General features: G+C 37.0%; 1 protein-coding gene across 8 annotated transcripts in view; it reads right to left on the bottom strand.

Annotated features, from left to right (window-relative positions):
• PARD3 (par-3 family cell polarity regulator) overlaps positions 1-25,187 on the bottom strand; it is a 458,445-nt gene that overhangs the window by 187,785 nt on the left and 245,473 nt on the right. For 5 of the 8 annotated variants that reach the window (XM_059818400.1, XM_059818401.1, XM_059818403.1 and 2 more), the window contains 4 exons: positions 21,514-21,639; positions 19,744-20,126; positions 10,640-10,779; positions 9,002-9,130 (listed from right to left, as the gene is read on the bottom strand). In XM_059818400.1, the coding sequence (XP_059674383.1) occupies positions 9,002-9,130; positions 10,640-10,779; positions 19,744-20,126; positions 21,514-21,639 (778 nt within the window). Of the gene's footprint in view, positions 1-5,075; positions 5,115-9,001; positions 9,131-10,639; positions 10,780-19,743; positions 20,127-21,513; positions 21,640-25,187 lie in introns of all 8 variants that reach the window. The other 3 variants (XM_059818399.1, XM_059818402.1, XM_059818398.1) reach the window with 1 other exon arrangement.

The following is a 25,187-nucleotide window of genomic DNA, read 5'->3' as shown; positions in this document are numbered from 1 at the left end:
CTCTGCAACGGTGGCACTGAGGCAGCCCTGTTACAGAACCTCAGTGGAGGGACGTGTACATTGCCTGCCATGAAACTGGCAACTGGCCAGCAAGTGTTATCAATGCCAGCTTTGAGGAAACGGCTAAAGCTGTCCTGCCGTGCTGCACAGAGCCAGCTTGGGCATGCCACACTGCAGCCCAGGTAAATCACCTGCCGATGACGTTGTCAAAACTATGAGCCTGAGGGTCAGTCCCAAGCACAGCGCTACACAGAAGTTTACCTGGATTATCACTGAACGTTCCAGGAAATTCAGACTACTCAGAGCACTCATAAACACAGTCACTCAACTGCTGTATTAATTATTCACTAGGAATTAATGTCTCAGCTCTACCCATTAATGTCCCAGAACATGCTATTCAATACTAGAGTACCTCCTATGGTAAAAGACCGTAAACACAACAGTATGCTGCAGAAGATCACACGATCATTACCTCTTTCTTTCATATGGCCAGTGATCTATTTAAAAATATAATCTGAAACCACTCAAAATAGCACTAAAAAAGGCTTTTAAAACATTGTGATCACCCTTGTGCTCACACCATTAGAAGATAAAAAGGTATAAAAATAGTCAGCACCAGTTATTTGCAGTATTCCTAAACACCATGGAGGAAATAACAGCATCCGCTTAATCATCACTCAAACCTCTCCTTTTTCAATAAAATCATTCTGTATCTAATGATGTCAGCATTGCTGGTGGTGTAGGCTGATATTAGTCAATGTACGATCTTGGTTCAATTTTTAGATACTTGGATCACCTATTGCAGCAATGGAAACTGATGAAGCTATGAACTGTTCTCCAAAGAAGGTTCTGTGTGAAGAAAGAGTTGCATCAACTGAATGACACAAAGCTGCTATAAAAGCTGAAGTTCTATGTAAGTGCTAAATATGAAGTGGTGGGAACTTAACTCACAGTTTTTGAAAAATAGCTCTGGATACGTACCCACTGACTACATATCCTGAAGTAATACAAACAGCTTTTCAGCAAAAGTAAAAAACAAACACACACACACTCAGAACACCACCATCTTAAAGCTCAACCCTGACAGTGCTTTTTTCCCCAGATTAAGCTCCAAGAATTTTCCATCCATTAATCAATATAAATTATGTCTTTCCAGGCATTTGCTAGTATATCTCTCATATTCATAACATGAAAAGTTGCAAAAAAAAAGTGTACAAAAATAATTATGCATTAGTTCTTACAAAATGCCTCTGACCACTGTAGTATCACCCCATTCCTATAGCTGATGAATTCTTGCATAAAAAGTGTGGCTAGCTAATTTACTCAGAATCACACAGAAAAGTCTATGGCGAGAACAGCAATTGAACCCAAAAATGCTAATCGGTTTAGCCATGACATTACCCTTGGACTCTGAAAAAACACAGTGATCAAAATGAAATTTAGATAACAGGAGTATCAGATGTTTGAGTTCAGAAGAAAATAAAAAGCAATCCCATTTGCAATTTCTACCAGGGCTGCTAAACATTTATATATTGTTCCAACACACCAACCGCTCTTGTTATGTCACTGTTACGAATCCTGCACTCACTAAAATTCATAACATTCTGCTCACTCGCAGCAATTTGACAGAAAAACAAATCAGAACAGAAAACTGAAGCTTTCCCATGCTGCTGAGTGCAACAATCCTGAAATGAAATCCTGAATCCTAACTTTGAATTTCTTTTTACCAATAGACAACACTCCCTAGAAAATACTTACATAGTTGATAATTATTACTTTTCTAGCATTATGCTTACATGAAAGTTAACTTGCCAGTCTGAATTCCGAAAACAAACAGTGAATGACAATTGTAAAAGCAAAATATTACTGAAACACTATTGACTTTCAGAGAGTATGAGGAAAAATTAATTGGCAGATGTTTTACATAGCATAATTAACAGTTCATTTCAATGCTCTGTAACAAGATTAAGATAATTATGCTTAGAAACAGAAATGTAATAATGATAAATTACTAGTTTTCATATTACGGTCAATCTCCTATATTACAAATAATCACCACGTTTAAAAATAGGTGCATCTGTTCCATGTTGTCATCAGCTATACGAATGGCACAAACTCGTGGCTGGGTGAAACAATCTTTCGACCAAGATACAGGAGATTTCCTTGCCTCAGGAGTAAAAAGAGCGCCTGTTCCGTCCATCAGCAAAACAGAAAGTAAAAACAGCAGTACTGTTTTCACCAGGGCACCGTTACTGGATAGAAGCTGAAGTTGCATTAGCAATTTGCATTTCTTATGGACAACTGGAGACCAAAGCTTAAATTCTGTGAGCTTAGCAAGTTACAAAACCTCCTCATATGGAAGTTCAAGAATGAGAATATGAGAATCTGCATTCTGCAATGGTGTGCAAAATATGAAGTCATATGCTTTCCTATATGGGTAGTAAGAAATAACTCTCTCAAGGATTTCAGACCACAAATAAATTAAGAAAAAACTAGTTTTCCAGGTTTTCGTTTATGACATCTATGAAGACTCTAACTACTGCATCCAGGTGCCACAATATTAGTGTAAACCATTTCAAAGTAACAGTTACATGAATGTAACCCCTGAGTGTTAATAATGTGTTGATAAATTATGCTTTGTATTTTCGGGTCTACATATAGATTTTATTTCAGGCCTTCCATTTTCAAGGGTTTTTTTCTTTTTTAATTTCAAAGGTTCATTTTTCTTCTATTTCCCCACAAAGACATAACAACAAAAAAATCCCACAACCATTTTGCCTTAAATTAAAACGGGACTTGTATTTCACTTCTCTCTCATTTCCATAGCTTCACTGTTTTCATCATGCCTTTTTTTACTGTTTTTTTGCCTTGCTTTCTACTATCAAGTCCTTGACACTTGGAGACTAAAACCTCACAACTAACAGCACAAAGATCAGAGCAGGCACAGAAATAGAAATTGCAAGATGAGAAATCTCAAAGACCTGAAAAGTAGACAGAGGAGGAATTAGTAGGGATTGAGGCAGAACCAAGGAGAATAAAGGAAAGCAATGAAAAATACTTTCAAAAAGAATTCAAAAAAAAGTGTGTGACATTATTATTAACGTGCAGCTGAGGAAAATTAGTTCTGTAGAACTGGAGTATCACACTTATCCAAAGCAAAGTAGATTGGAAGAAGGGAGGTAAGTGCAAAAGCATTGTGCATTATAAATACCCACTGACACCTTTCACATTTAGTCCATTTTTTATTCCCACCCAGGAGTAGGCAAATTTAAAGAGACCTGTTGTTCCTACTATTGATCACTGTTGCTCTGAGCCTTCAAATAAATAACAAAAAAATCCCACCCTGTAATGAATGAAAAACCCAAGACATTACACAAAAACCATTATTGTATTGACCAGCTTTCTAGCTTCGTTCCCTCACTAACCAAATATGTCTCCACAGGTTTCCCAATTCAGTTCCTTATTTCCAAGGCTTGCTAGGGCTTTCTGGCTGGTTTTTCAGAAATCCATAGCTACTCATACACTCCCTGTCCCTCTTCCATAATCCCCTGGTTAACAAACAGTTTTAAGCTCACATCTATAGAATACAAATGAGAGATCCTTATTTTCTTGTGTTCTTCTCTTAGATGAAGTCAGGAAGTTGATCAAAAAAATTGTAGAGAAAAGATATCACCATGGAATTTGGTACAAAACATTAACTATGCAACAGATGAGCAATTGATTTCTGTAAACAACCTATAGGCAACCTGCCTAATCTTAATGAGGTTTTGGGGCAGAATTTCAACTCCTAAAGCCAGGACACTTTTATAAGGCTACACCCACAAATTATTTTCAATTGTATTCAATTACAGGCAGAACTACTGTCCTGGGCTTTGATCTTTGATCTCCTTACATATCAGCAGTACGTGGTAAGAAACTATGAAGATAAAAATATACGTGCACTAATGAGATGTACTAAAAAGATACTGTGAGGTATGTCTGAGACAATGATACACCCATGATTTTGCAGAGCCCTTATGCAGATAACTTTCAGACTAGAAGGACATCAAAAGACAGAGGGATAAAAATGAATATTGCAACATTCAACCCAAACACCCATTCTGGCAGTTACATTCCATTGGCCTGAAACATTGATAGTATCAACCAATGTGCCCTAGACTATTTCACTGAGATGGCTCTTATACCTCTTTACCTAGTCTTGACTTTCTTTTTATCCCAGACTCCATCTCACCATTGCTAGTAAGGCATTCTGAATCATCTAGACAAGCTTTTTCTGTTTTTCAGCAGCCTAACTAATTTCAAATCCCAGCATGAATCCTCTTAATTTCTCCATAACCTAATTTATTATTTAATTTTGAAATAGGTATGTAATTGAATGGAGTTTCTTGAAGTATGTTTTAACTAAGATACGGTATACCTTTAAGATAATATATTGCTGTTATATCCTCTGTTAATTTTTCATAAAATAAACCTTTCATTTTAGAAAACTTTTAACATGTATTAGTATAATGTGTATTAACCCTGATCCTGTTCCACTGACTAAAATGAGGTATATAAACAGTATACAACCTCAATATATAGCCTCACTGACAGATCACTCACAAACCTGTTACAGCCTTCAAAGGGTTAAACTTGATACTATTTCCCTATAAATTCTTAAAAATAACTAACAAACAGTGGTTTGCTATGAGGATACAATTGAGACTAAAAACCAAACTGCCTAATTTCTGTGTTTGTATCTCAGGTTTCAGTCATATAATCATGATTTAAACAATTAGTTTCAACAAGTAATCCAAATTAACAGTCTACTCTTATCATTGCAACTTCAGGCCTTTAGCTGTGTGTAAAAGATGTAATTTCAAATAGCACTTGAAAGTACATAATAATTGAATTGTATATAATATTCAAACAGTATTTGAAATTACATTAAAAAACGCATTTAAAATGTAAAGCTAGAGAGAGCCATCTACAGTATATAAGGTGAAAGGAGGATCTGTGAAACTTTGATGGAGAAGTGCCATATCAATTTAAAAACATTTGGGAGTCTTCCAGTATGGAAAAGACAAAGCTCTTACCGTTTCCTTTGGAATTTGTGACTGGCTTTGTTCTGCATTCTAAAGGAAGTAAAAAAAATAAATAAGAACACGACTACATACGACATATACTATCTATCAGCAGGGGCATAAACAAAGAGCTCTAATTCTGAAGTTAAGTGGTAATGGAAAAATGAAGGGTGTTTGTCACACTCCCTGATCAAATTTGGCCAAACAAGAACTAAATGAGAGGTGAACAAAAATAACCTCCAGCGATCTTAGGCCAGTGCACCTGACTTTATCTGGCTACGAGAGAGGTGGCCATCTGGCCAAGGAAGGATCACAGCTGCTTGCACCTTCTTCTGGCTGGTGGAACGTTCTCGTTCAGGGATGTTCTCCCTTGGCCTTTGGCCTTTCCTTTCTGCTTTGAAGGCTTCAAAGAACCACCTCAGCAGTCCAGATGAACTCCTCCAAATATTTTAAACAAGTACCTATTTTTTAAAACATCCATTATCATTTTAACGAGGGATTCCCCTTTTGAGTGTGTTTGGATGAACCAGACCTACAGCACTGGATATCTCAGGAGAGGAGGGTGCTTTCAGGCCACCACAGATGGGGCCCTCCTACACCTTGCATTCCTCACCTGTGTCTCAGGGCACATAAGGCAAACATGCATCACTGGAAAACCTTTCTGCATCCCCCAACCAATTCTGGAAACACATGTAAGGAACTCTTGCTTTTCCAAGCCCACATCCACCCATATTAAAACCCTTTTGAGCACCCAGGAGCCACCTTGCTGCTGGCTGGATGATCAGTTTTAGGCTAACCAGCTATTTCTTTCCATTCAGCTGGGCCAAAATGAAATGCTAGGGTTTACTGGACTTTTTTGCTTTGGGCTGTTTTGCAGGAGGTTCAAAGGATTAAGCACAAAAATGTAGTGGACAAGCAGTAACAAAAACATCTAGTTAGCTTTAACCTACAGCTAACAACCAGTAAGAAAAAAAGGTGAAGGTGCCAACTACCAGAAACATGTAAAGGACCTACATGTACCAATGGGCGTATTAACCTATAGGGTACAGGAGACTAACTCTGCCAGCCAGTCTCTGCTGATACAGAGAACTTAGCTCAAAAGCTAAATAACCGAACTCAATCCTTCAGCAGATTCACATAGTCAGTAGCAGGCTCTAAGAAAATCCTTCACAGCAAGTTATGTTCAGTTATGTGAGGCAACCACAGTATAACAGGAGCTCTACTTAACCAGAGTAATCCTCACTCCTTTCACAAAGGAAGGGGTCAGGGAGGGAAGATTTTTAAGAGACAATCTGCCTCTCACACTGATGCAGACAAGCCCTAATATATTACCTATCTGGCATTAGGTTAACTCTGGAAGCAATAAAATGCCTGGTATTCTGAAGAAGCATAATCATGCTTCCAGATCTCACTGGTTAGAGTTGACTCCTGCCAATTTGGTTTTATTCCCTGCATCCACATTTTACTCACTGTTACCATGAGCTGTATAGAAGCTGCTGCACTGGATGATGGTTCTCCATCACACACACACCCCCTAACCTGACAACACAACCTACAAAGATCCCATACTAACCTATACAGGCTCAACTTAACATTCCCGTAAGTTTTAGATACAGCTACACATTTTTGTAGGTTCCTTCCAGACAATAATGGCAACATACATCAAAGACATTAAACTCCACAACTGTCCTGAAAGTTTATTATCTTCATTTCACTTATAAAGAAACCCAAGGACAAGTAACTTTTCAAAAATCATTCAACAAGCCATAACCCAAAACATAAAATCTAAACACCTCTTTTTTCGGATAACTATCTGTACAAATATTGGCAAATATAAAATGGTTTTATTACTGAGTGCTCCTCAGCAAGCAACAGCAAGTCCTGCACTTTATGAGATGGATAATATCAAATGACATGATTTTATGCATATGGTTTCTGAGATACATCTCATTCAGTTAACATTTAAAGCATACAAATGCAGAAAATATGACAGAAATAGGGGAAGGATGCAAAGAAAAATTGTTCCTAAGTGGCCAAAGAAGTTTTGCATGTGAAAAAGAGGAACTGACATGATTTCAGATCATTCCCCTCCCTCCTTCAATATTAATTTTCTTTTTTTTTTTTTTACATAAAGCTAGTAAAAGACAATGAGAGGAGGTTGAAAAGACCTTTTTTTTTCATTTTAAGATTATTTCTTACCAGAGAAGAAAGAACAGCCCTTATGATGGGTTTTAGTTCAACACCTTCCCCAGCAATTCTGCTCCTGCTCTTTGACAGCTGTCAGCAGAGCTCACCTAACATTTCTTCATGTCAAAATGCAAACAAACAAATCCTTATGCAACAGAGGATCATCACACACATGTACTGTCAGATCCTCACAATATCATTTGTTCAATTGGAGCTACAGAAACGAACACCAGTTCAGATCTGATCTCTGACTACATAGCACAGAACCCACCTACTACCTGACACAGTCACGATGAGATCTGGCTTCCCTATGCTGATGTTTGCCAAAATAGCTGAGAGTATCGTCTCAGCAGCAGCAGGGAGGCTACTAAGGTTGAACTCATTTAAAGGGGCTGCTTTGCTGTTATCAAGTATTACTATGGTTAAATCTCTGCCATACTCACATCATATCTTTGTTTACAATTATTTAAACAAAATACCGTGTTAAATTATGCATTATAACTCCCTCATTTTAATACAGAAATGATATACACAAAATGGAGGTATTTTCTTACTTCTAAGTTTATTTAGAAAACTTAAAAAGCATTTTCATTCACCTTTATGTAAGATAGCAATACTGTGAAAATTACATCATAGGAACTTATAAACAGGTTGCTTTCACAGTTCCAGCAATAAGGTAGGGCATAATATGATTACAAATTGTTGATTTCTCGTCATTTTATGACAACTTTCACTTCAGCACCTGAAGTCATGTTCAAAGAATATTAAGGTAAAAGTGTGGTTCATTTGCAACCTTCCCTGCCACGTTGACTTCCTAGGTTTAATTGTAGTTTTGAGAAGTAAAAGGCTAATGTTAAATGTCTTGAAATGGCCAAACAAAAATTCATTCTCCTTGCATTCAAAATAACACAAATCCAATAGAAAAATGAAGTAATCTATTCATCATATGAAATGTCACTTAAATTTGCCTGTCTTCTCATGATAATGCAGCCAAATAAGTTATTTTTAGAGCTATATATAGCTATGATAATACAAATAATAAATAACTTCAGCAGTTTAATTGAATACAGAACAAAGTAAGACTGCTATATTCACAGTCTACCTTTTTATAACAGAAATTATCTTCTATAATTATCAGAGAAATATCTGTATACACTATGCAGGTGGAGCAGGTACAGTACGAAACATAATTTTATTTCCATTTCATGTAGATTCCTCAGAAACATTTTCTGAATTACCCTGCTAAATTAATATCTGCAGGGTTTCTATTCCACAGAGATTGCATTTATATTGAAAAAAGGCTACTATTTCTTATATATTCCACTTTTTGATAGAAAGGTATTTACATATCCTGTTTTGGCATAATATTATATGGTCTAAAATATTTTAGTGAGCAAGTAGTGGGACAAATGGCAGGCTTTCAAACATAGATTTGTCCATATGAAAGATAGGAAATAATCTTCTTGTCTGCATGCATCCAAATAAAGTCCATCCAATAGCTTCTTCTATAATAAACATTTTCACTCAAAATAAAACCCTCACTTGTACATTATTAACAAATATTTAATTCCAATAACAGATCTCAAAGAGAATAAAAAACATTCATGTAAAATGTTCTAAATAAAGCAAAATAGCTGTTGGGTTTTTTTCTTATATTCAGTGCTGGCCATGCATGTTTACTAGCAGGTGACAAGATCAAATCATTCGCTCATACTCATCTAAATCTCTTAGCTGCTCTCTATTTTACGCACCAGTTCCCTTGGATGGAATGTTTCTTCCTGTCGAAAAATCAGAAGGCCGACGGTCCCTCCCATCTTGGTGCTTCGCAGCAAGGACACAACTTCTTCTTGAGTTTTTCCTGTTAAATCAACTCCATTTACCTGTGACAAAGGAAATATTAGAAATAGATAAGACTTCAAAACAGGAAAAACAGTAGAAATTCATGCTGAAAAGTCACGTGAATCATATGGGACAGGATTAAAAAGCCGTCACTGAAGCAATCTGCTTATTGGCTCAGTATAGCTTCCATTTAAGAGAACTAATTAAACATGCATTCTTACATACAAATACAAATAAGAAGCAAGACAGCAATATTTCCCACCTCTTTAGCGAGAACAGTATACTCCAGTATACTCTAAACCCAACTAATTCCATCTACCAATATTTTTTACAAGAATTTCTGCATAGAAACCCTTTCGCAAAATCAATGTGTGATCCAAAACTGGTCCTCTTCCCACATGTCTTGGTGTTATATATATAGCTTCCAAATATATCTTCCACAATAAATTGTGTCAAAAGTAGAAAATATTCCCCCCCAAATAACTTTGGAGCAGTTATTCTTTATTTTGCCTTTGTTCAGCAGTCCAATCCCTTGGCCTACACATACCACTAACCAGTACAGGCAGGTATGGAATACATACAGGTAAATTTCTCACTGTGAGCTAACTTGAGTAAGGGAGAAGCCAGAGAGAGACAGGGTATTCTCGGGCTTGCCTGTTCAGAAACATTTTGGAAATGTAAGGCAAATCAGCCTTGTTATGCAAGACAGCATGGTGCTCAGAAGAAGTCAGTAAGCCATCTTTTTCCTTTCCCTTGTAAGAGATCACAGCTCATGCAGTTGAGATGCCGTAACTGTCGCCTTAAAAGCTTCTCAGTCCCCTTCTACCCAAGTCATCTGGGTTACCCTGAATTACAGTAATTACAGAGGGCTATCCTCTAGCAACAATTCAAGCCTACTTTGCCAATTTTGCAGTAAAGTGACGCTAGGGCACTGAGAGGCAGTTACAGTCTCAGCTGTACCTCCAGTGTCATTTCACTTAGGGACGGTAATGAAGAGCTGTGGGTGGTAACATCTTGTATCACTCCAGCTGGATTTGCAGGAAGATCTCTGCTGTGCACCTATCTAAGAGAAATTTAATTCCCTTGAGGACATCCTCCCTTCAGGAGGGAAGTGTCCTTGATTCTCTGTAGCGCTAGCCTCCTCTTATATTGTGCCTTCAAGTTAATTCACTAAAACTTTTCAGGGTTTTGTCTTCCATGCTTGGCAACATCTCCAATAATTTTTCGTCTGTCATTCCATGCTGATTTATTGCCTCTTATTAGGTAACAATTACTTTGCTTCAACTTACTCCTAAAGAGCAATGCAAGACTATGGCACTATATTCACATAGGGACATGTAAACTCATGTTTTCATAGTATGTCTGGGTCCAGCTCTTAAAACAGTTAGGTACTGAACATGCCCTTGATATGTTACCTAAAAAACAAAGCCAAAAAAAAAAAGAAGAGGGAAACATTTTCCTATAACATAAACTACTAAGAGCTTTTGGAAGTGAACTAGTGCGTGGGCTCATGCCAAAACACAGACAAACAGCATGTAACACTTCATCACCTCAATTAATCGGTCTCCAGCTTTTAGTCTCCCATCTTGAATAGCTGCACCTCTCGGAAGGATGTTTTTCACATAAATTGGAGCAGAGCCACCAATTGGGACATCTCTTGAAGTAATGCTAAATCCCAAGCCTTCTGTACCTGCATAAAGAATGTAGAATAGTACTTGTTAAAATGCCCATTTTATATTATATATTACTTTTACCCAGCAGAATGTATGTATACCTCACTGATACAATCTATGAAAATACATATATAAGATGTAAGAATTACTGCACAGCAAAATAAGAAAAAAAAGGCATATAGAGGAACGCTCTAGCTGAAGCACTGAGTCTTGGCACAGGTGGCTCAGCAGGCCCTCCTTGCAACTTGCTGTTCTGATGATTTCCAAGTCATTGCCATATTTCCAACTTTCTATTTCAGATGAGCTGAGTGACAAGGAATCAGAACAAAGCATATCTGATATCCTCTCCCTGCCTTCCCCCTTGTCAATCTGGATCTCGTCAATGATCCTTTCTTTCTCTTTTGCGACTCTTTCAGCAATGTCAGTCAGCCGACGCTGCTGGCCACAGGGCTTTGTCAACTCACTTATGGACAACAGCAGGTGACAGACAGAACCAGAGCTCAGTGGTCTCATTTCTCCTGCTTTGAGGGACCTTGGGCTGTTTTCGGTCCACAGCTCCTCTGCCCCGAGGGTTTGCCCTGGCTCTCGCTGGGTTCCACCCCACCTTCTGCCACGCAGGCAGGGAGCAGAGCCAGGCTGCCACTTCTGAGGTCCTGCTGTGCATCCAGGTGACTAACTACACTTGGCTAAGTCTGACTGAAGCAAAACAGAGATGTTTAAGATGTCCTGGAGAAATCCAGACAGGGGGTCCAGTCAATACGGCACATGAGGCTTCCTTGTATTTCAGAGAAATTATGCCCACAATTAGTTATTGAAGTGTACCTTAGGACCCCACTGGCTCTGGGATTCACAAGCTGAGAGGACAAACAGAAGCCTTTCCAACTATGCAGAAAGCTCATTTGTGATCTTCTCTTTGATGCAATCCATCCAGTGTTATCAACAACCTTTGAAATTACGTTGAAACACATCACCCTCCAGCAACATTGCGCATCAAGTCTATTCAGGACACTTAATCTAGCATGGAACGTAGACAGCCATTCAGCGAGAGCTTCCCTGACAGAGTGTCAGCACCTACAACTTCCATTTGAAACATCTCAGAGGTTGTCAAGATACATCTACAGTTCAAGTTCGCTAGCTAGGCATACGCACACCCAACGTACATTTAATCTGACCTACCAAGACAACCTGCAGTTAGGACTCAGCAATATCAGGTACAGTCCCTAAAAGTTGCACAACACTCCCCTTTGCATAAAATCATGGGGACAGACAGAAGCCAAACTGTTATGCAACAGTCCTCAGCTTTGAGCCCTGGGAAGTTGAACACAAACTGTGTGAAAGACACACAACTATATAACCATTTGAGGTTGAAGCCTGAATTAATTTCTGTCTTACTGTTCCCCATGTTCATTTGCTAAGTCTGCTTTTTTACTGAGCAGGTTAATATTCACACATGTGAAAAGGAAGTAGGAGTCCAATATAGTCAACATTAGTCTACATGCAGATTCCTGAAATCTGCACAATTACATCTGATTAAATGTATTTTATTATCAAAACAGTAATCATGTTAAGAAGTAAGTTGACACAGGTGATGGGGCTGGGAGGGATATAACGTTTTAAAGACTTCATCTTGAAAGCATGTAAGTCCTCATGTATCCACAGCAAGTGCATGCAGCTTGTATTGTTCAGGAAATTTGGATCAATTCTTCTAGACTAACTGTAGTGAGACGACCTCCCCTCCTTACGTCTGCAGCATTGAAGATAGCTGGAAAACTGAGATTTGAATTTGAAAGTCTTCATCCACTTTCAGGCTGATATAAAATTTATCAGTGCTATTACACAGAGATGAAAAAAATATTAGATCTCATAACATCCATATTTTACTTTGGAGACCTCACAATTTCAACATTGGTTCAAACGTTCATAGAGCTCTTTAACTCCCTGCAACATGTGAAGATGATCTGTATAGGTGTAAGGTTTCTTTAAGACACATCTCAGCTTTTTATGGAATTTATCTTTTTCTTATTTTAAGGATCTGTGTTGAATACTGCTCTTTGAGTCTGCTAAAATTTCTAAAGTAATGCCAGAATATGACTGCATGCCCAGGACAATATTTCATTATTAATAAGCTTAATCCCCATAGCCTGATTACAGCGTCATTACAGATGTCTGGTTCACACACTCCATTTTAAACCCCCACGGAAAAAACAGAAGTTGAAACGTGCACATTACAAATGCACACAGGATATAAATTTGGACTGTGGCATTTTCTGCTGCCAACTCTCCAGAAAGTCTTTACCAAAGCCGGCAGAATGCCACAAATCCACAATGAGCCCAGATATTAGCAGAAGAAAATTCTCATTACTTGTTTCTGTGGAAAGAAAGGGCCTCAACTGGGCTACGCTTTGCTATACAGCTCTGTACAGCTTTGCATGAGGCAGCTTTTAAGTGTCATTTTCCTCTTACTTTTTCACTGCTTCATTTTACTGTTTGTGCACTAGAGCTGCCCTTAGCTGTATAATACAGCTTCATAGACTCCTACGCTTATTGTATATAAATTAGAAGTTCACAAGATTGGGAAATAAATGGATACATTCAACCAAGGCCAAAAATAAATATGACTTCTGTTACTGGATTTTTTTTAAGCTTTTTTTTTTCTTTTTATACACATAACTGATTTAGTTATCTCTACCCCATGCATTTCAGTTGTCCTGTTGATAGAAATGACATAACATCTTAATGTCTCCCTGCTGCTAACATGTTTTCAGTTCTCAGGGTGTAAAACTGCATTATAATAATGAGGGAACTGTGCAAACATATTGTAGTCTCCTTTGATATCTCTGATTCCATCTTTTTGAAAACACGTGAGTCATCCTGCTGAAACCTAGGAGCTTTACTTTGCAAGGTCTAGATTATTTGAGCTATGTACAACTTAATCTCTTATAGATTTTAAAAAGAAAGAGGGTAGAAAACGTCTTCTTTCCTCTATAGCTGTCATCTCTGACAACGATCAAATTACACCAAGTGATAATAACATTTAAAAATTACCCACTAATTTGTGTAATTTAAATTCTTAGGCTTCTTTGATAAAGCAGCAGCTCTCTCGACAAGTTAGAGCTCCCCTTTTCTCTTGAATGTGATGCTGAACACGCCTTCTAAGGTCCCATTACCCTCGAGAGCTCAGCCAGCTCTGAGCTGAACACAAAGTAGTTTTAGGTGAATAAAAAGGGCAGTTACAATAGTGAAAAAAACCAACTATGTTGTACCAACAGAAAAGGGGCAGATTTGATTCTTCAGTTGCTGTTTTGGAGGAAATTGGTTCCAGTAGCATTAAGACGGGGGGGCAAAACATTTTCATGGAAGTTAATTAAATACATATTCAAAATGAACATCATCATCTTATTTGGAATCAGCCTGATCATAAACTGACAGGATACTATAGAGGTGGCTAGGTTTTCTGTTATTTCCCAGTGAAGAAGTGTTTAATTTCTCACTAATGCTAGGATTATCTTCTTGACTGTGGAAAGAGTGTGTCTGGCATAATGTTTCTGTCTTTCTAAGGCTCTTCTGCATGAAAAATTGTGCGCTCCTCATCCAGCACCAACTGCAGGTCTAAATTCTCAGCAGCAAAATGTGCCGCTGGGTAGAAACACTGCCAGAACATGAGACAAAAAGCAAGCATCACCTCTGCACTGCTCCCAGTACTTTCACGTCACTCTCAAAAGGACATTAGTTCAGATACCCAATAAGGAACATCTGAAGGACCTACACTGTCAACTTCTTACAATACTTCTCTTTATAGTTATCTTCCCTTTCAGGACTGCAACCAGAGCTAGAAGTAAATCATGCTCTTCTTTCTCCTCTGATGTAAGAAAATGTAGATGAATTCTCAGGTACTTCAGTATAGCTCTCCCTAAATTAAAAAAAATAAATCTCACTTCTAAAACAATGGAAAATGTTTGATAACCAGACAATTGGGCACCACATTTGTTAGTACTTATGCAAGGGAAGTAGACAACATTTCAGAACAACCTAAATATGGAAAATCCATGTGGGTGAACAGTCCTCAGATGGAATAAAGTATTGTTAAGGAAAAGTGCAGATTCTTCATGAAAGACAAAAGAACACACTCTCCCCTTCCTAAAACAGTAAGGAAGGTTGATTACACATATAAACAGTTTGTGACGCAAAGTCACAAAAATTACAAAATAAAGCATCCCCACTTAATGAAAGTATTAGATTATAAAAGGATCCAGAATAAGGAGTGAGATAACATTACAATAAAATGCTCTCTGACAATAATCAAAGCAGACACTCTCCTTCCAAGCATTTCAAGTCCCTGCTTCTTCACAATAGACTCCTTCTTGAGGTCCATGTACAGATGGGTGATTGCTGAAATAATTATCGTACTGTTTTATGCTAAAAAACAGTTTTTATTAAGGCCTGGACTTCATGCAAGAGCTGAACAGCAAATATGCTCTCCTCATTGTCGGGGGCTTCACTAAACTAACAAAGACCATTTTAGATACTTCCTGAAAAGTTATTTTACCGCCCCTAGTTTAAGCCGCATATTTTCACAATTTGTATATGCCTAGTCAGGGTAACTGTATGTGCAAATGACTGCTTAGAAGGCTGACTGCTCAACTGTCTATAAAATTTCTGCAGCCACATGCACACTCAAGACAAATTAATTGCATGCCCATTTTTGTGTAGTTGAGTGATTTGGAACAACTTTTTTTCTCCAAGCAAAGCTCAGACTTCTCAAAAAAATCTGTGATCAACCTAATAGAAACATTCTTCCCTTTTTACTACAGTCTGCTAATAAATAGTGATCAAAAGTGGTTTTAAAAAACAGAAGGATGAAACTTGATGGAGTTTATGTTTCTGCAGTGGCTAATAATGCTCAAAATTATTTGCTTCACTTTTGAATCTCATTTCTCAAGGTCACTTAAGTAATTTAGGATTCTATATGCTTCATTTCAAAAGTGACAAACACCCATACAGGATCTGAGCAGGAATTCTAAAATCAGTCTAAGAGAACATATCACTTCAAAGGAAATTTTAAATAAAAATCTAAAATGTCAGTTCAAAGTCTGGCTCAAGAAACTGTGCGGGAAAACAGAAGAGTATGATGAAAAATGCATGTAAATCTGTACACTTCAGATACATGATGCAGGATATCTTACAGACAAGTTCAGGGTCCTGTCTTGTACGCTCTGCTATATAAACCCAAGTAAAACAAGTAATCATCCATATACGTGCTTTACTCCATAGCAAATATGATGCCATTTTAAATTAGCGTACTCCCAAACTATCCATGGCATCTTATTTGTGTCTCTAATGACTTCTTGCAGAAAGGACCTTGGGTGCAGCAGTGTCACCGGGCCATAATGCTGAATGCCCAGTCACCTGGTGAGTCTTGCAGTGTTTAACCTCAGTTCTGTATGTAAGACGAAGCGTTATTAACCACAGAAGGGCCAGCAAGCCAAACAGGAATCCAACAAGAAACTCTGAAGAGCAAGGAGTCTCGTAATCCTCCTCACATCTACAATTTAACCATTTTTCTCTGTTGCACTGCAGAAAGGTGCCTCCTTCCTCTCAGGACTCACCATCTCCTAGGACACAGCTGCTACGCCCTTTCTGTGATAGACTTGCTGATTCCTACAGCTTTCCTGCTGTAAGGCATCCTGCACTTGTGTCACTCATTTCTTTCTCTTGAAGCTATGCTATTTTGCAAGAGAGAAATATTCTTTGGGCCAAAAAAGGAAGAGACAATCACAACTCTCATGGCCAGTAGTTAAGTCACTCTCTGGAAGCAGGGAGATGTGGACTGAAGTCCTGATGCACTGAATAGTTCAGACGAAAAATAGCAAAATATTTGGTGGAACTAGGAGCAACCTAAAAACCAAGAGCTCATTTTTGACATTTTACCTCAAGAATTATACATTTAATTTAGCTAGAAAAATATGTAGTTATAGACAGAAATGATCTGATGCAATGAGTATTATACTTCAGGGCAATCAAATAAAATGAAGCTAAATTAAAGACCGAGTACTGCAGGCATGTCTTAGTACAGTGATGACAAAACCAGTATATATGAATATATGAATACAATGTCTGATTGAAAAGCAGTCTTTTGAATGCTTTAGCAAGTATCACGTTAAATGCTGTGAGCTACTCAGTGCTCAAAGACTAAGCCTTAGAATCATTTGTTGTATAATTGGTTATTTATTATTTATAAGTGCTGGACTAAATTTCTCTCGATTGCATTGGCTCGAACCCTTGCAGTCACAGAAAAAACACTCTGGAATTGTCCTGGTGTATATGAGGTCAAAATTTGTCCTAACACTCTGGGTGTTATACCAGTGGTCTTATTTTCTCTATATATTAGCTGTAAAGAACTATTGTTATTTATTTATACTTACTGTGTATCAGCTTACACCAAAATAGATATAAACACAGGCTCATTGTCATCTCTTGTACGATCTTAATTTGTGTGAGCTATTAAGCTAGACTGTTATACAGCCTTAATGGCATTAGAATACCGGCAATAACCCCTACATCTATATGCTAAAAGTTCAGGCCCTGACCTTTAAGGAAAGATAAACAGATATCCATTTTCATTTAGAAAAGCCAACAAACATTCTGCATTGACTGAAACATATGACTGACCTTCTCTTCTGACTTTATTAAATAGCTAAATCCTATGAAAGTTCAGGTTATTTTATAATGCCAAAACAGCAATAAATATTAAGAAATCATAATTGCAGAAGCACATACTGTACGGTTATCTTACCATGTCATTTTATATAATAAAGCTAATGCAATATATAGAAACACAGCTGTAATAAAGGTTTGTCTGTATTGAAAAAGAGTCAATTCTCATATACTACATCATTAACCAGAATGCACAGGTTAAATCAAAAGTGAATTTAAAGATGAAGCCTTACATGCTTGTATGCCTTAATGCACCCCACAAGGAGTTTTTAATCTAATGATTGTAATTGGTGAAATAACTGCTGTCTGTTAGCTACAAAGAAAGCACATTTATTAAATATCTATAAAGCCTGTATTATTACAACATCCTTCATTAGAAGTAATCAAAGACAATCAACATCCCCATTGCACTCATATTTATAACAAACTACTTGGGGGCATGCTTAAGTTTTGCTTAATTTGTTGCTCCACATGTATGTTCTCAGAGTGATCAAATGAAAGCCAAAATGGGAGGACATGCCTCTTTCCACAGTGGATATTAACAAAAGAAAGACAGCAATGATAAAAAGGTATCCTTCCTTATGCATTTTTTTTAAAATATCGTCATGCATGAAATACAGTAAGTAGTTTCTGTCTGTCTATAGTCTGAGCTAGGTGCCATTTCTGCATAAGTAGTATTCTCACATAAGCAAACTGTTAGAAACAAATATCCCCTCTAAACTTCTGAAATATATTCTAGATATGGATTTCAAAGCTTATACTAGTGTAAGAGCCACCAAACTTCTCTGGTGTGAACTACATGTTAAAGTAATCTTACAGAAATGTATATTTCCAGTCCTGGCTAAGAATTCTTTTATGTAATATCTGAGTGATATTTCTACAGGCTTCCAGAGACACAAAAAATAGGTAAAAATCACTGTAGTGACTAAGAGTGTATTTGTAAGCACAGTGATTCCTTACTCAGGCAATAACTAAGTTTTTCCAAACAGGCTGATCTGAGCTGATAGCCTAAAGAATTTATTGAAGGAGCATCAACAACAGAAGCAAACTGTCAGCTCAAGCTTATGTCATCCAAGTTTGTAGAGCTTAAAATTCAGCAACCAGAAAGAAGCAATCTGGTGGTTCATATGAAGTTCATAGAAAGGAAAGCATAACGGTAATGTGACAAGTAGCCTGGTACCTGTGAAACCATAAAATCTCTACCATTCAGTGCATTGTCTTTGATACCTTTTGATAAAAAGATTAATTAATAAAAATTATTAACACTAAGCACATACAATATCCTAAGGGGAACGTACTTTGAGTTCACGGAGAATACTGTCATTTGGGTAAACTTTTTGCTATGTAACATAAACCCTATTCTTGCTCCTAGAGATCAAATTATATCTAACCTTAAACATGTTCATTTTAATACCATAAAGTTTACAGCATGTATAATCCTTTTAAAAAATCATTTCCCAAGAGGCAAGAAATACTTGCATCTAAATGTCATTTTATTATACTTCAAACTATCTTAAAAGCATCTAGATGGTAACTACAGAAAAATACCGAATTTTCTCACTAAGAACATTTAACACATCATAAAAATTCCACAGATGTACCAGTTCATCTACATGTGCACACATAACACAGATGTTGAGATAAGCACACACCGCTTTCTCCTCTGTCTTTAAATAGTCTCTCACCCCCATTCAAACTACATTAGCATAAGTCCTAAGATAGGAAATATCGCATTACATCTCAACCATTTAAACAAAGACTTTCACATCCCAGTGGAATAAAAAAAGCTTTAGCTGGAGATTAGAAAGTCCAATTTACCAACTGGATCCAACACACTCTTAAAATCTAACAGCAAAACCACAGTTACTCAATTTGAAAAGTCATGGTATCTGTAAAGTACAGAATATGCGTCATTTTTGCTTATTTACTTTTATTAGTTAAAATAATAACTATCGTTAAAATTAGAACTGCGTCTTGGCCAACAGAATTTGTAGCACTTACTGCCCTTCTCTATTAGTTGAGAGACAGAAAACAATGTTAAAGCACTCTTCAAAATGGCGTTTTGCAAACAGACAGCACAATGCGAATGCACGGGTAGATTCCTGGGTGTGCTGTCAGGGACAACTCAGCCACTTGGCTTCAAAAAATCAATCCATCACTTCCCCTATGCTTCTGCAAGCTGTCCTGCCCAATACAAGGGCACTGGACACACGTACATACACTACACACGCACCTCATACTATATGAGGAGCGCGCTGCTGCCTTACCTTTTCTCAGCTGTATACTGAGCCTCTTTCCTATCTTTTTGGTGTTATACCCACTGTTTGCAGTGGAGGTGAGAACTTTCTGAGGTGATGGTACCAGGCCCGAGGGTGGTTTCCCTGATGAATTCACACTATGAGGTAGCTGCGAGTAGGAGTCTGTCTGATCGGACTGGTTACCCGCTCGACACATTCTTTGTAATGTGTGAAGTCCGGAATTGTTAATACTTTTGCCGTCAGCATACTGGGAATCGGGGCTGAACCGGCTGGAGTAGTACGTGTTCTTCTCACTTTGGGACAACTGTTCGTACTGCTCTTTATTTGCCGCAGGGACCACATGGAACCAAATGAACGGCGTACGCATGGCTTGGCGAAACATATGCTGTGCTCTAGGTTTCAAAATGAACAGAAAATTAGCAAATTAGGACTGGCAGACTACTAGACATTATAAGCATAATTACTGGTGTTAATTAAGCAACACGAGCTGACAGACACATTGCACTCAAGCATAAACCATAAAACTTGAATCTGTTCACTAGTCTACTTGGTCTGCTTTTTGCTAAGGTTTATTGCCTTAGTGTAACACAATGGTTAAATATGCTTAACAACTAACAGACCAAATACTGGACTCAGAAAAGCAAAACTCTTAACCACAGTCTTGGAATGCAGACAGTTCTATGGCAGGACTGCAGTGCCCTTTTGTTTTGAACCTTGATAATTGCTTTGTCAGATACAGCGATCACAGTGACAACAGAACTATTAGAATGAAAATTACACTTTATGCAAAGACTATGTATTGCCATAATTTGCTGAGAGTATATGCAGTCTTGCAAAAAGTCTAGTTTACACTTCACTTTTTGTAAGTTAGTAGTCTTTCAGAACACATTAAGAAACAGGAAAAAAATTCTTAATCCTGCACAGACAGACATCGGGCTCTAGGTCACAATCCAAAGAATACAAAGTCAACAAGTCTCTTCACAGACTTAACAAATTGTGATTCAGAACGACGGAACAAGCAGAGACAAGCTGCTTTCAACCGTAGGGTACAGGGTCGTGTTCCAATCCAGGTTAGAGTCAAAGAAAGAAAAAACAGATTTCAAATGTATAAAGTATAGGGCGATCAGAATAAATGATATTCCTTTGTCCCTCAACATGTTAGGGTTTTCACAACAATATTACCATCATTGAAGTAATTCATTTTCTGCATACCTCTTTTCTGCTTTCTCTTTCAATTATCTCTGTGTGAACTGCAACCTGATTTCACTTTTAAAAGTCTTTCTGATTCACCATTTTGGGATTCTACCCAAGTCCAGGCTTCCACTAAGCAAATATTTATGATCTCTCAAACTTCTCCAGGAAGTTTCTGCATATAGGACCTTTAGTTCTCACACATACAAAACCACAAATATTTTTTAAATGTTAGAAGTAAAACCTCCATGCTGTCCACATATATTGAACATGATGCATTGCAAGTATAAGAACAAAAAAATCACATGGGAATTTCATGATAAACAGCTTACCAACACAAGAAGAAAAAAATCCATAATGTGCAAAAAAAATCAAATGAAAAGTGCATATACTCTAATGACAATAATTATCCTGAATTTTTTGTAGTTTGGCTAATTAAAAACCACTAATGTCCCTTAGTGTATCTATTCTTTATTAGAAAGGCAAGTTTAGACAATTTTTTCTTAAATACTTTATTTCCTCAAATTACTGCAAGGTGCAGTGTTAAAGATTAAATAATGCAATGTAATGTGCTGTAAGTATACTTACTGTTCAAATCTCCTATTCCGAAGGTCTCCATCGTTAATCCTGACAATACAATCATTCTCACGAAAAAGATTTTCTTGTTCAGCTTTTCCACCTTTCTCCAATCGCTTTACCAGCAGCCCCAGGGTTCTGGAACATTAAGATTACAAATGATTACTGTTCTAACAATTTGCAGCATAGAAAATCCTACTGATTTAATATTTTATCATAATCACTATAGAAACTAAATTTTAAACCATCTTTACCTTGAAGTAGGATACAGTTTCAAACAATTCATAAGCATTACCTGAATTGTTATCCCTTATCCATGAAACAAACACCCTAGATGAATCAAGCACGTCATTTAAAAGTAAGAACGAACAGACAGTGTGATGATAGCACGTCCATTCTTGCAAAAGGCCTAGATTTCTGAGCAGTAAAAGCTCCAAGAAGCACCACATATATGACAGCTGGCATCTTTTGTGCTAGTTAACTGAAGTTGAACAGGTTCAACTTAAAATTTGAATTTGTGAATTAGCAGAGAGTACCACAGCCATCACTACTGCTTCTGTGCAAGTGAAATGTGGGGTCATCTCATGTAATAAGCAGCCTATAATGAAGGGATGGATAGAGGATTAGGAACTTCATGTGAACCAAATGCTTTTATTTTTATGCCTTAACTTTTTTTAATAAACAGCAAAGAGGAAATTAAAAACTTAAATGCCATTTTTAATTCAGCACATTAAATTAATTGGTTCAGTAATGACTGAAGACAATTACCATTTGATAATGCAATGAGTTGGTCACTTCTGTCTAGTGCTTAACCACAGTGTCATCTTAAGGACATTCTTAGAGAGAAAAAGTAAACAAATATTCAACCTGAAATTATGAAATGGATCCTGAAGAGTGGATTTCTAAGGTACTGGTAGGATTGTGTCAAAAGTCAATGACGTTTCTATACCTTAACTTTAGGTTCGAAGAAGGATTCAATCTTCAGGATTATTCTTGCATTGACACTGCATTTGATTTTTTTAAAGACCAGCTTCATTTTGAAATCCCTCAGGACATATCAGTGGGTCAAATTCAGATCATCCAAGTCAACAGCATTACTTTTTCAGAAGTCCTTTCAAGGCACACCGTGGAAAAATACTTGGTTGCGCAGCAGGAATTGCAAGACCACATATGTCTTTTAGCACAAAACTTTCAGTGATCATAGCACTTCAGTTCCCACATACCTCAAAGTAAATGAGCAGTCAATGATGCTTAAAAGGACTCCTCATGCTCTCAAAAGTTATATATGCACTTGAGCACTTCATCAAATGGGTGAGAAAAGCAAAATTATTTCTTCCTCTTTAAATTCTTCATTTACCAATTTATCATAAACATATGCAAATAAGACATTTATTTTACAGACCAGTCATACGTTTTCTCCTACAAGGCAGATGAAGGAGTAAGAGAAACAATGCTAGTAGTATTTCTATTTTGGAACCACCTAGAGACATTAAGATATGATGTTGAAAGGATCTATACATGTAAACAGACTGTGAGGAGAAAAACAACAAAGCATTTTGATAACACAAATCATCAAATGACGTTTGAGTCAGACATTAACATTTAAGTGATACTATTCTTTCTCCAACTGATACAGAGTATTTTGCAAACACCTAATGTACGGCACCGTTGACCTGTCTGGGGGTCCCATCAGAGGCAGACCTTCTCCACCCTCATTTGGTTCCCGATGGACCGCTTGGGTGCAGTCACTGATGCTAACTGTGATTGGCCTTGAATTTAGCTCAGCCGCTGCAATTAGCAATCTGTCTCTTTGCAATAACACTGGTGAGCACAAGGACCAGAAAGATGCCATAAAGCTAAAGTAGCATTTATCTAGAATACATGCATTTCAGAAAAAAAAAATCCTGAAAAACACAACCAGTACTAGCATGTATCTAGTCCTACCCCTCCCCATCCCACCCAAGTTGATATTCCTTGGTTTTGGAAACTTTCGCCTTTTGTAGATTCCTTCCAACAACCCAGCATCTCCCATTAAAAAAGAAAATTAAAAAAAAAAAAGCAAAACCAATTTTCCCAAATTTCCCAAAGCAAAACCATTCTTCCTTTTTTTTTTTTTCTGTTCACCAAGGTAGTGAAACACCTTGTATTATCTAGACAGTTTAGGTGATTTTCTGTTTGCCTTTCCCACAATCCTCTAATAGTTTGCATGACAAAAAATTCTAAACGTCCACAACAATCATACACTATCTTAATGACCATGCTGTGCTCCATTTATTGTACTAAAATTTGCTGATAATTATGAAGGTATGTTGTCACAGGAAGTAGAACAAAACAAATTTTTAAAATATTGATTCAATCCCTTTTTCCTTCTGTTCACTAAAATAAGCTATGAACACAGTCTCAGATTTTTAAAACTGATAAATAATTATAAAAAATAAGATTTTGTAGTTTGTTTGTTAGTTGCAGAAAGCACTAAAATAACAGTTATGAATGTTAATGATGAAAAATAAAAAGACTTGTATGCCTCACTACATTATTTTTATCAGAATTACAGTTTTGATACATATAAAACTGATGGTTAGAAAACAAGTCTGTGACTTTTTCACTTGTGAGGTGTTGAATTTCTCTGGGGACACAATGTTTTTGAGCCCCAAGGTGAAGTTACTGAAGAGGATATCTCTAAATCGGGAAGAGACAAGCAAGCAAATATAAAAAAGTTAATACTATGATAATACACTGTACAAAATTATTATTTCATCCCAACATCTCCACGTACTTATGATTACAAAGCAATTGGTCTATCAATGGCTTCTGCACAGCATTTTTCTTGAAACGCTGCTTTCTACTGTTTCACATTCTGAAGTTATATTAAATTATTAATGCAATATGCATCTTTATCATGTTTGTCATTTTTTAAACTTACTTCACCTAAGGTCTCAAATCTAATAAAAACATTACTAATTCTAACCAGAGGTAAAACAATGTAACACATGAATAAACTACCAGTCAAAATTGCAAATAATTTCATTAAACAAAGGCTACAAGTTCTACTAATGCAAGATTGCTCATCTCAGACACAACATATGGTGCTTATGAGGATTTTGCTTTTTAACAAATGTTAGAGCTAGGCTGACCAAGGCATATAAAGCTGAAGTCACTGAGAACAGATTCAAGGCTGGATGAAAAGCCTGAGCCAAATTTGAAATCAGGACCCTCGCAGTGCCTTTTAATTTATTTAATTTTTTTTTACATAAACTCATGGGGCAAAAGATCCCTCTAGACACAGTTTCAGAAACAGTTTCATGAATGCAGTTCTGCATAGTAGAGTAAACTCTCCTAGAACTTGCAGAAAATGTATGTTCCTGAAAATTTTAGTAACAAAAGCCTATCAAATTACTACAGTATTTCTTCAGCATAGTATGGTTAGATGTAAGAATATGACTCTAAAAAAAGGCATTGTGGGAATTCATGTTTGTTGTTGCAGTAACTGGAGATAAACACAGTAGACCTGATATTGCAAATATGCAATAACCTAAAAACTAATTGGATTTTTTTTTTCCCCTGCCGTATGCCACCACCATTAACCCTGATAAGTGGAGATGTAGCTCTACTACAGCTTCAGTATTATGTTTCCTACATTAGGAAAACATAAATTTTGAAAGCCTGTAAACTAATATAGTATAAAA

The sequence above is a fragment of the Gavia stellata genome, chromosome 6 (genome assembly GCF_030936135.1).
Source record: "Gavia stellata isolate bGavSte3 chromosome 6, bGavSte3.hap2, whole genome shotgun sequence".
Lineage (NCBI taxonomy): Eukaryota > Metazoa > Chordata > Aves > Gaviiformes > Gaviidae > Gavia > Gavia stellata.
The sequence above is the reverse complement of the archived record's forward strand: the minus strand, read 5'-3'. Positions and strand labels throughout refer to the sequence as shown.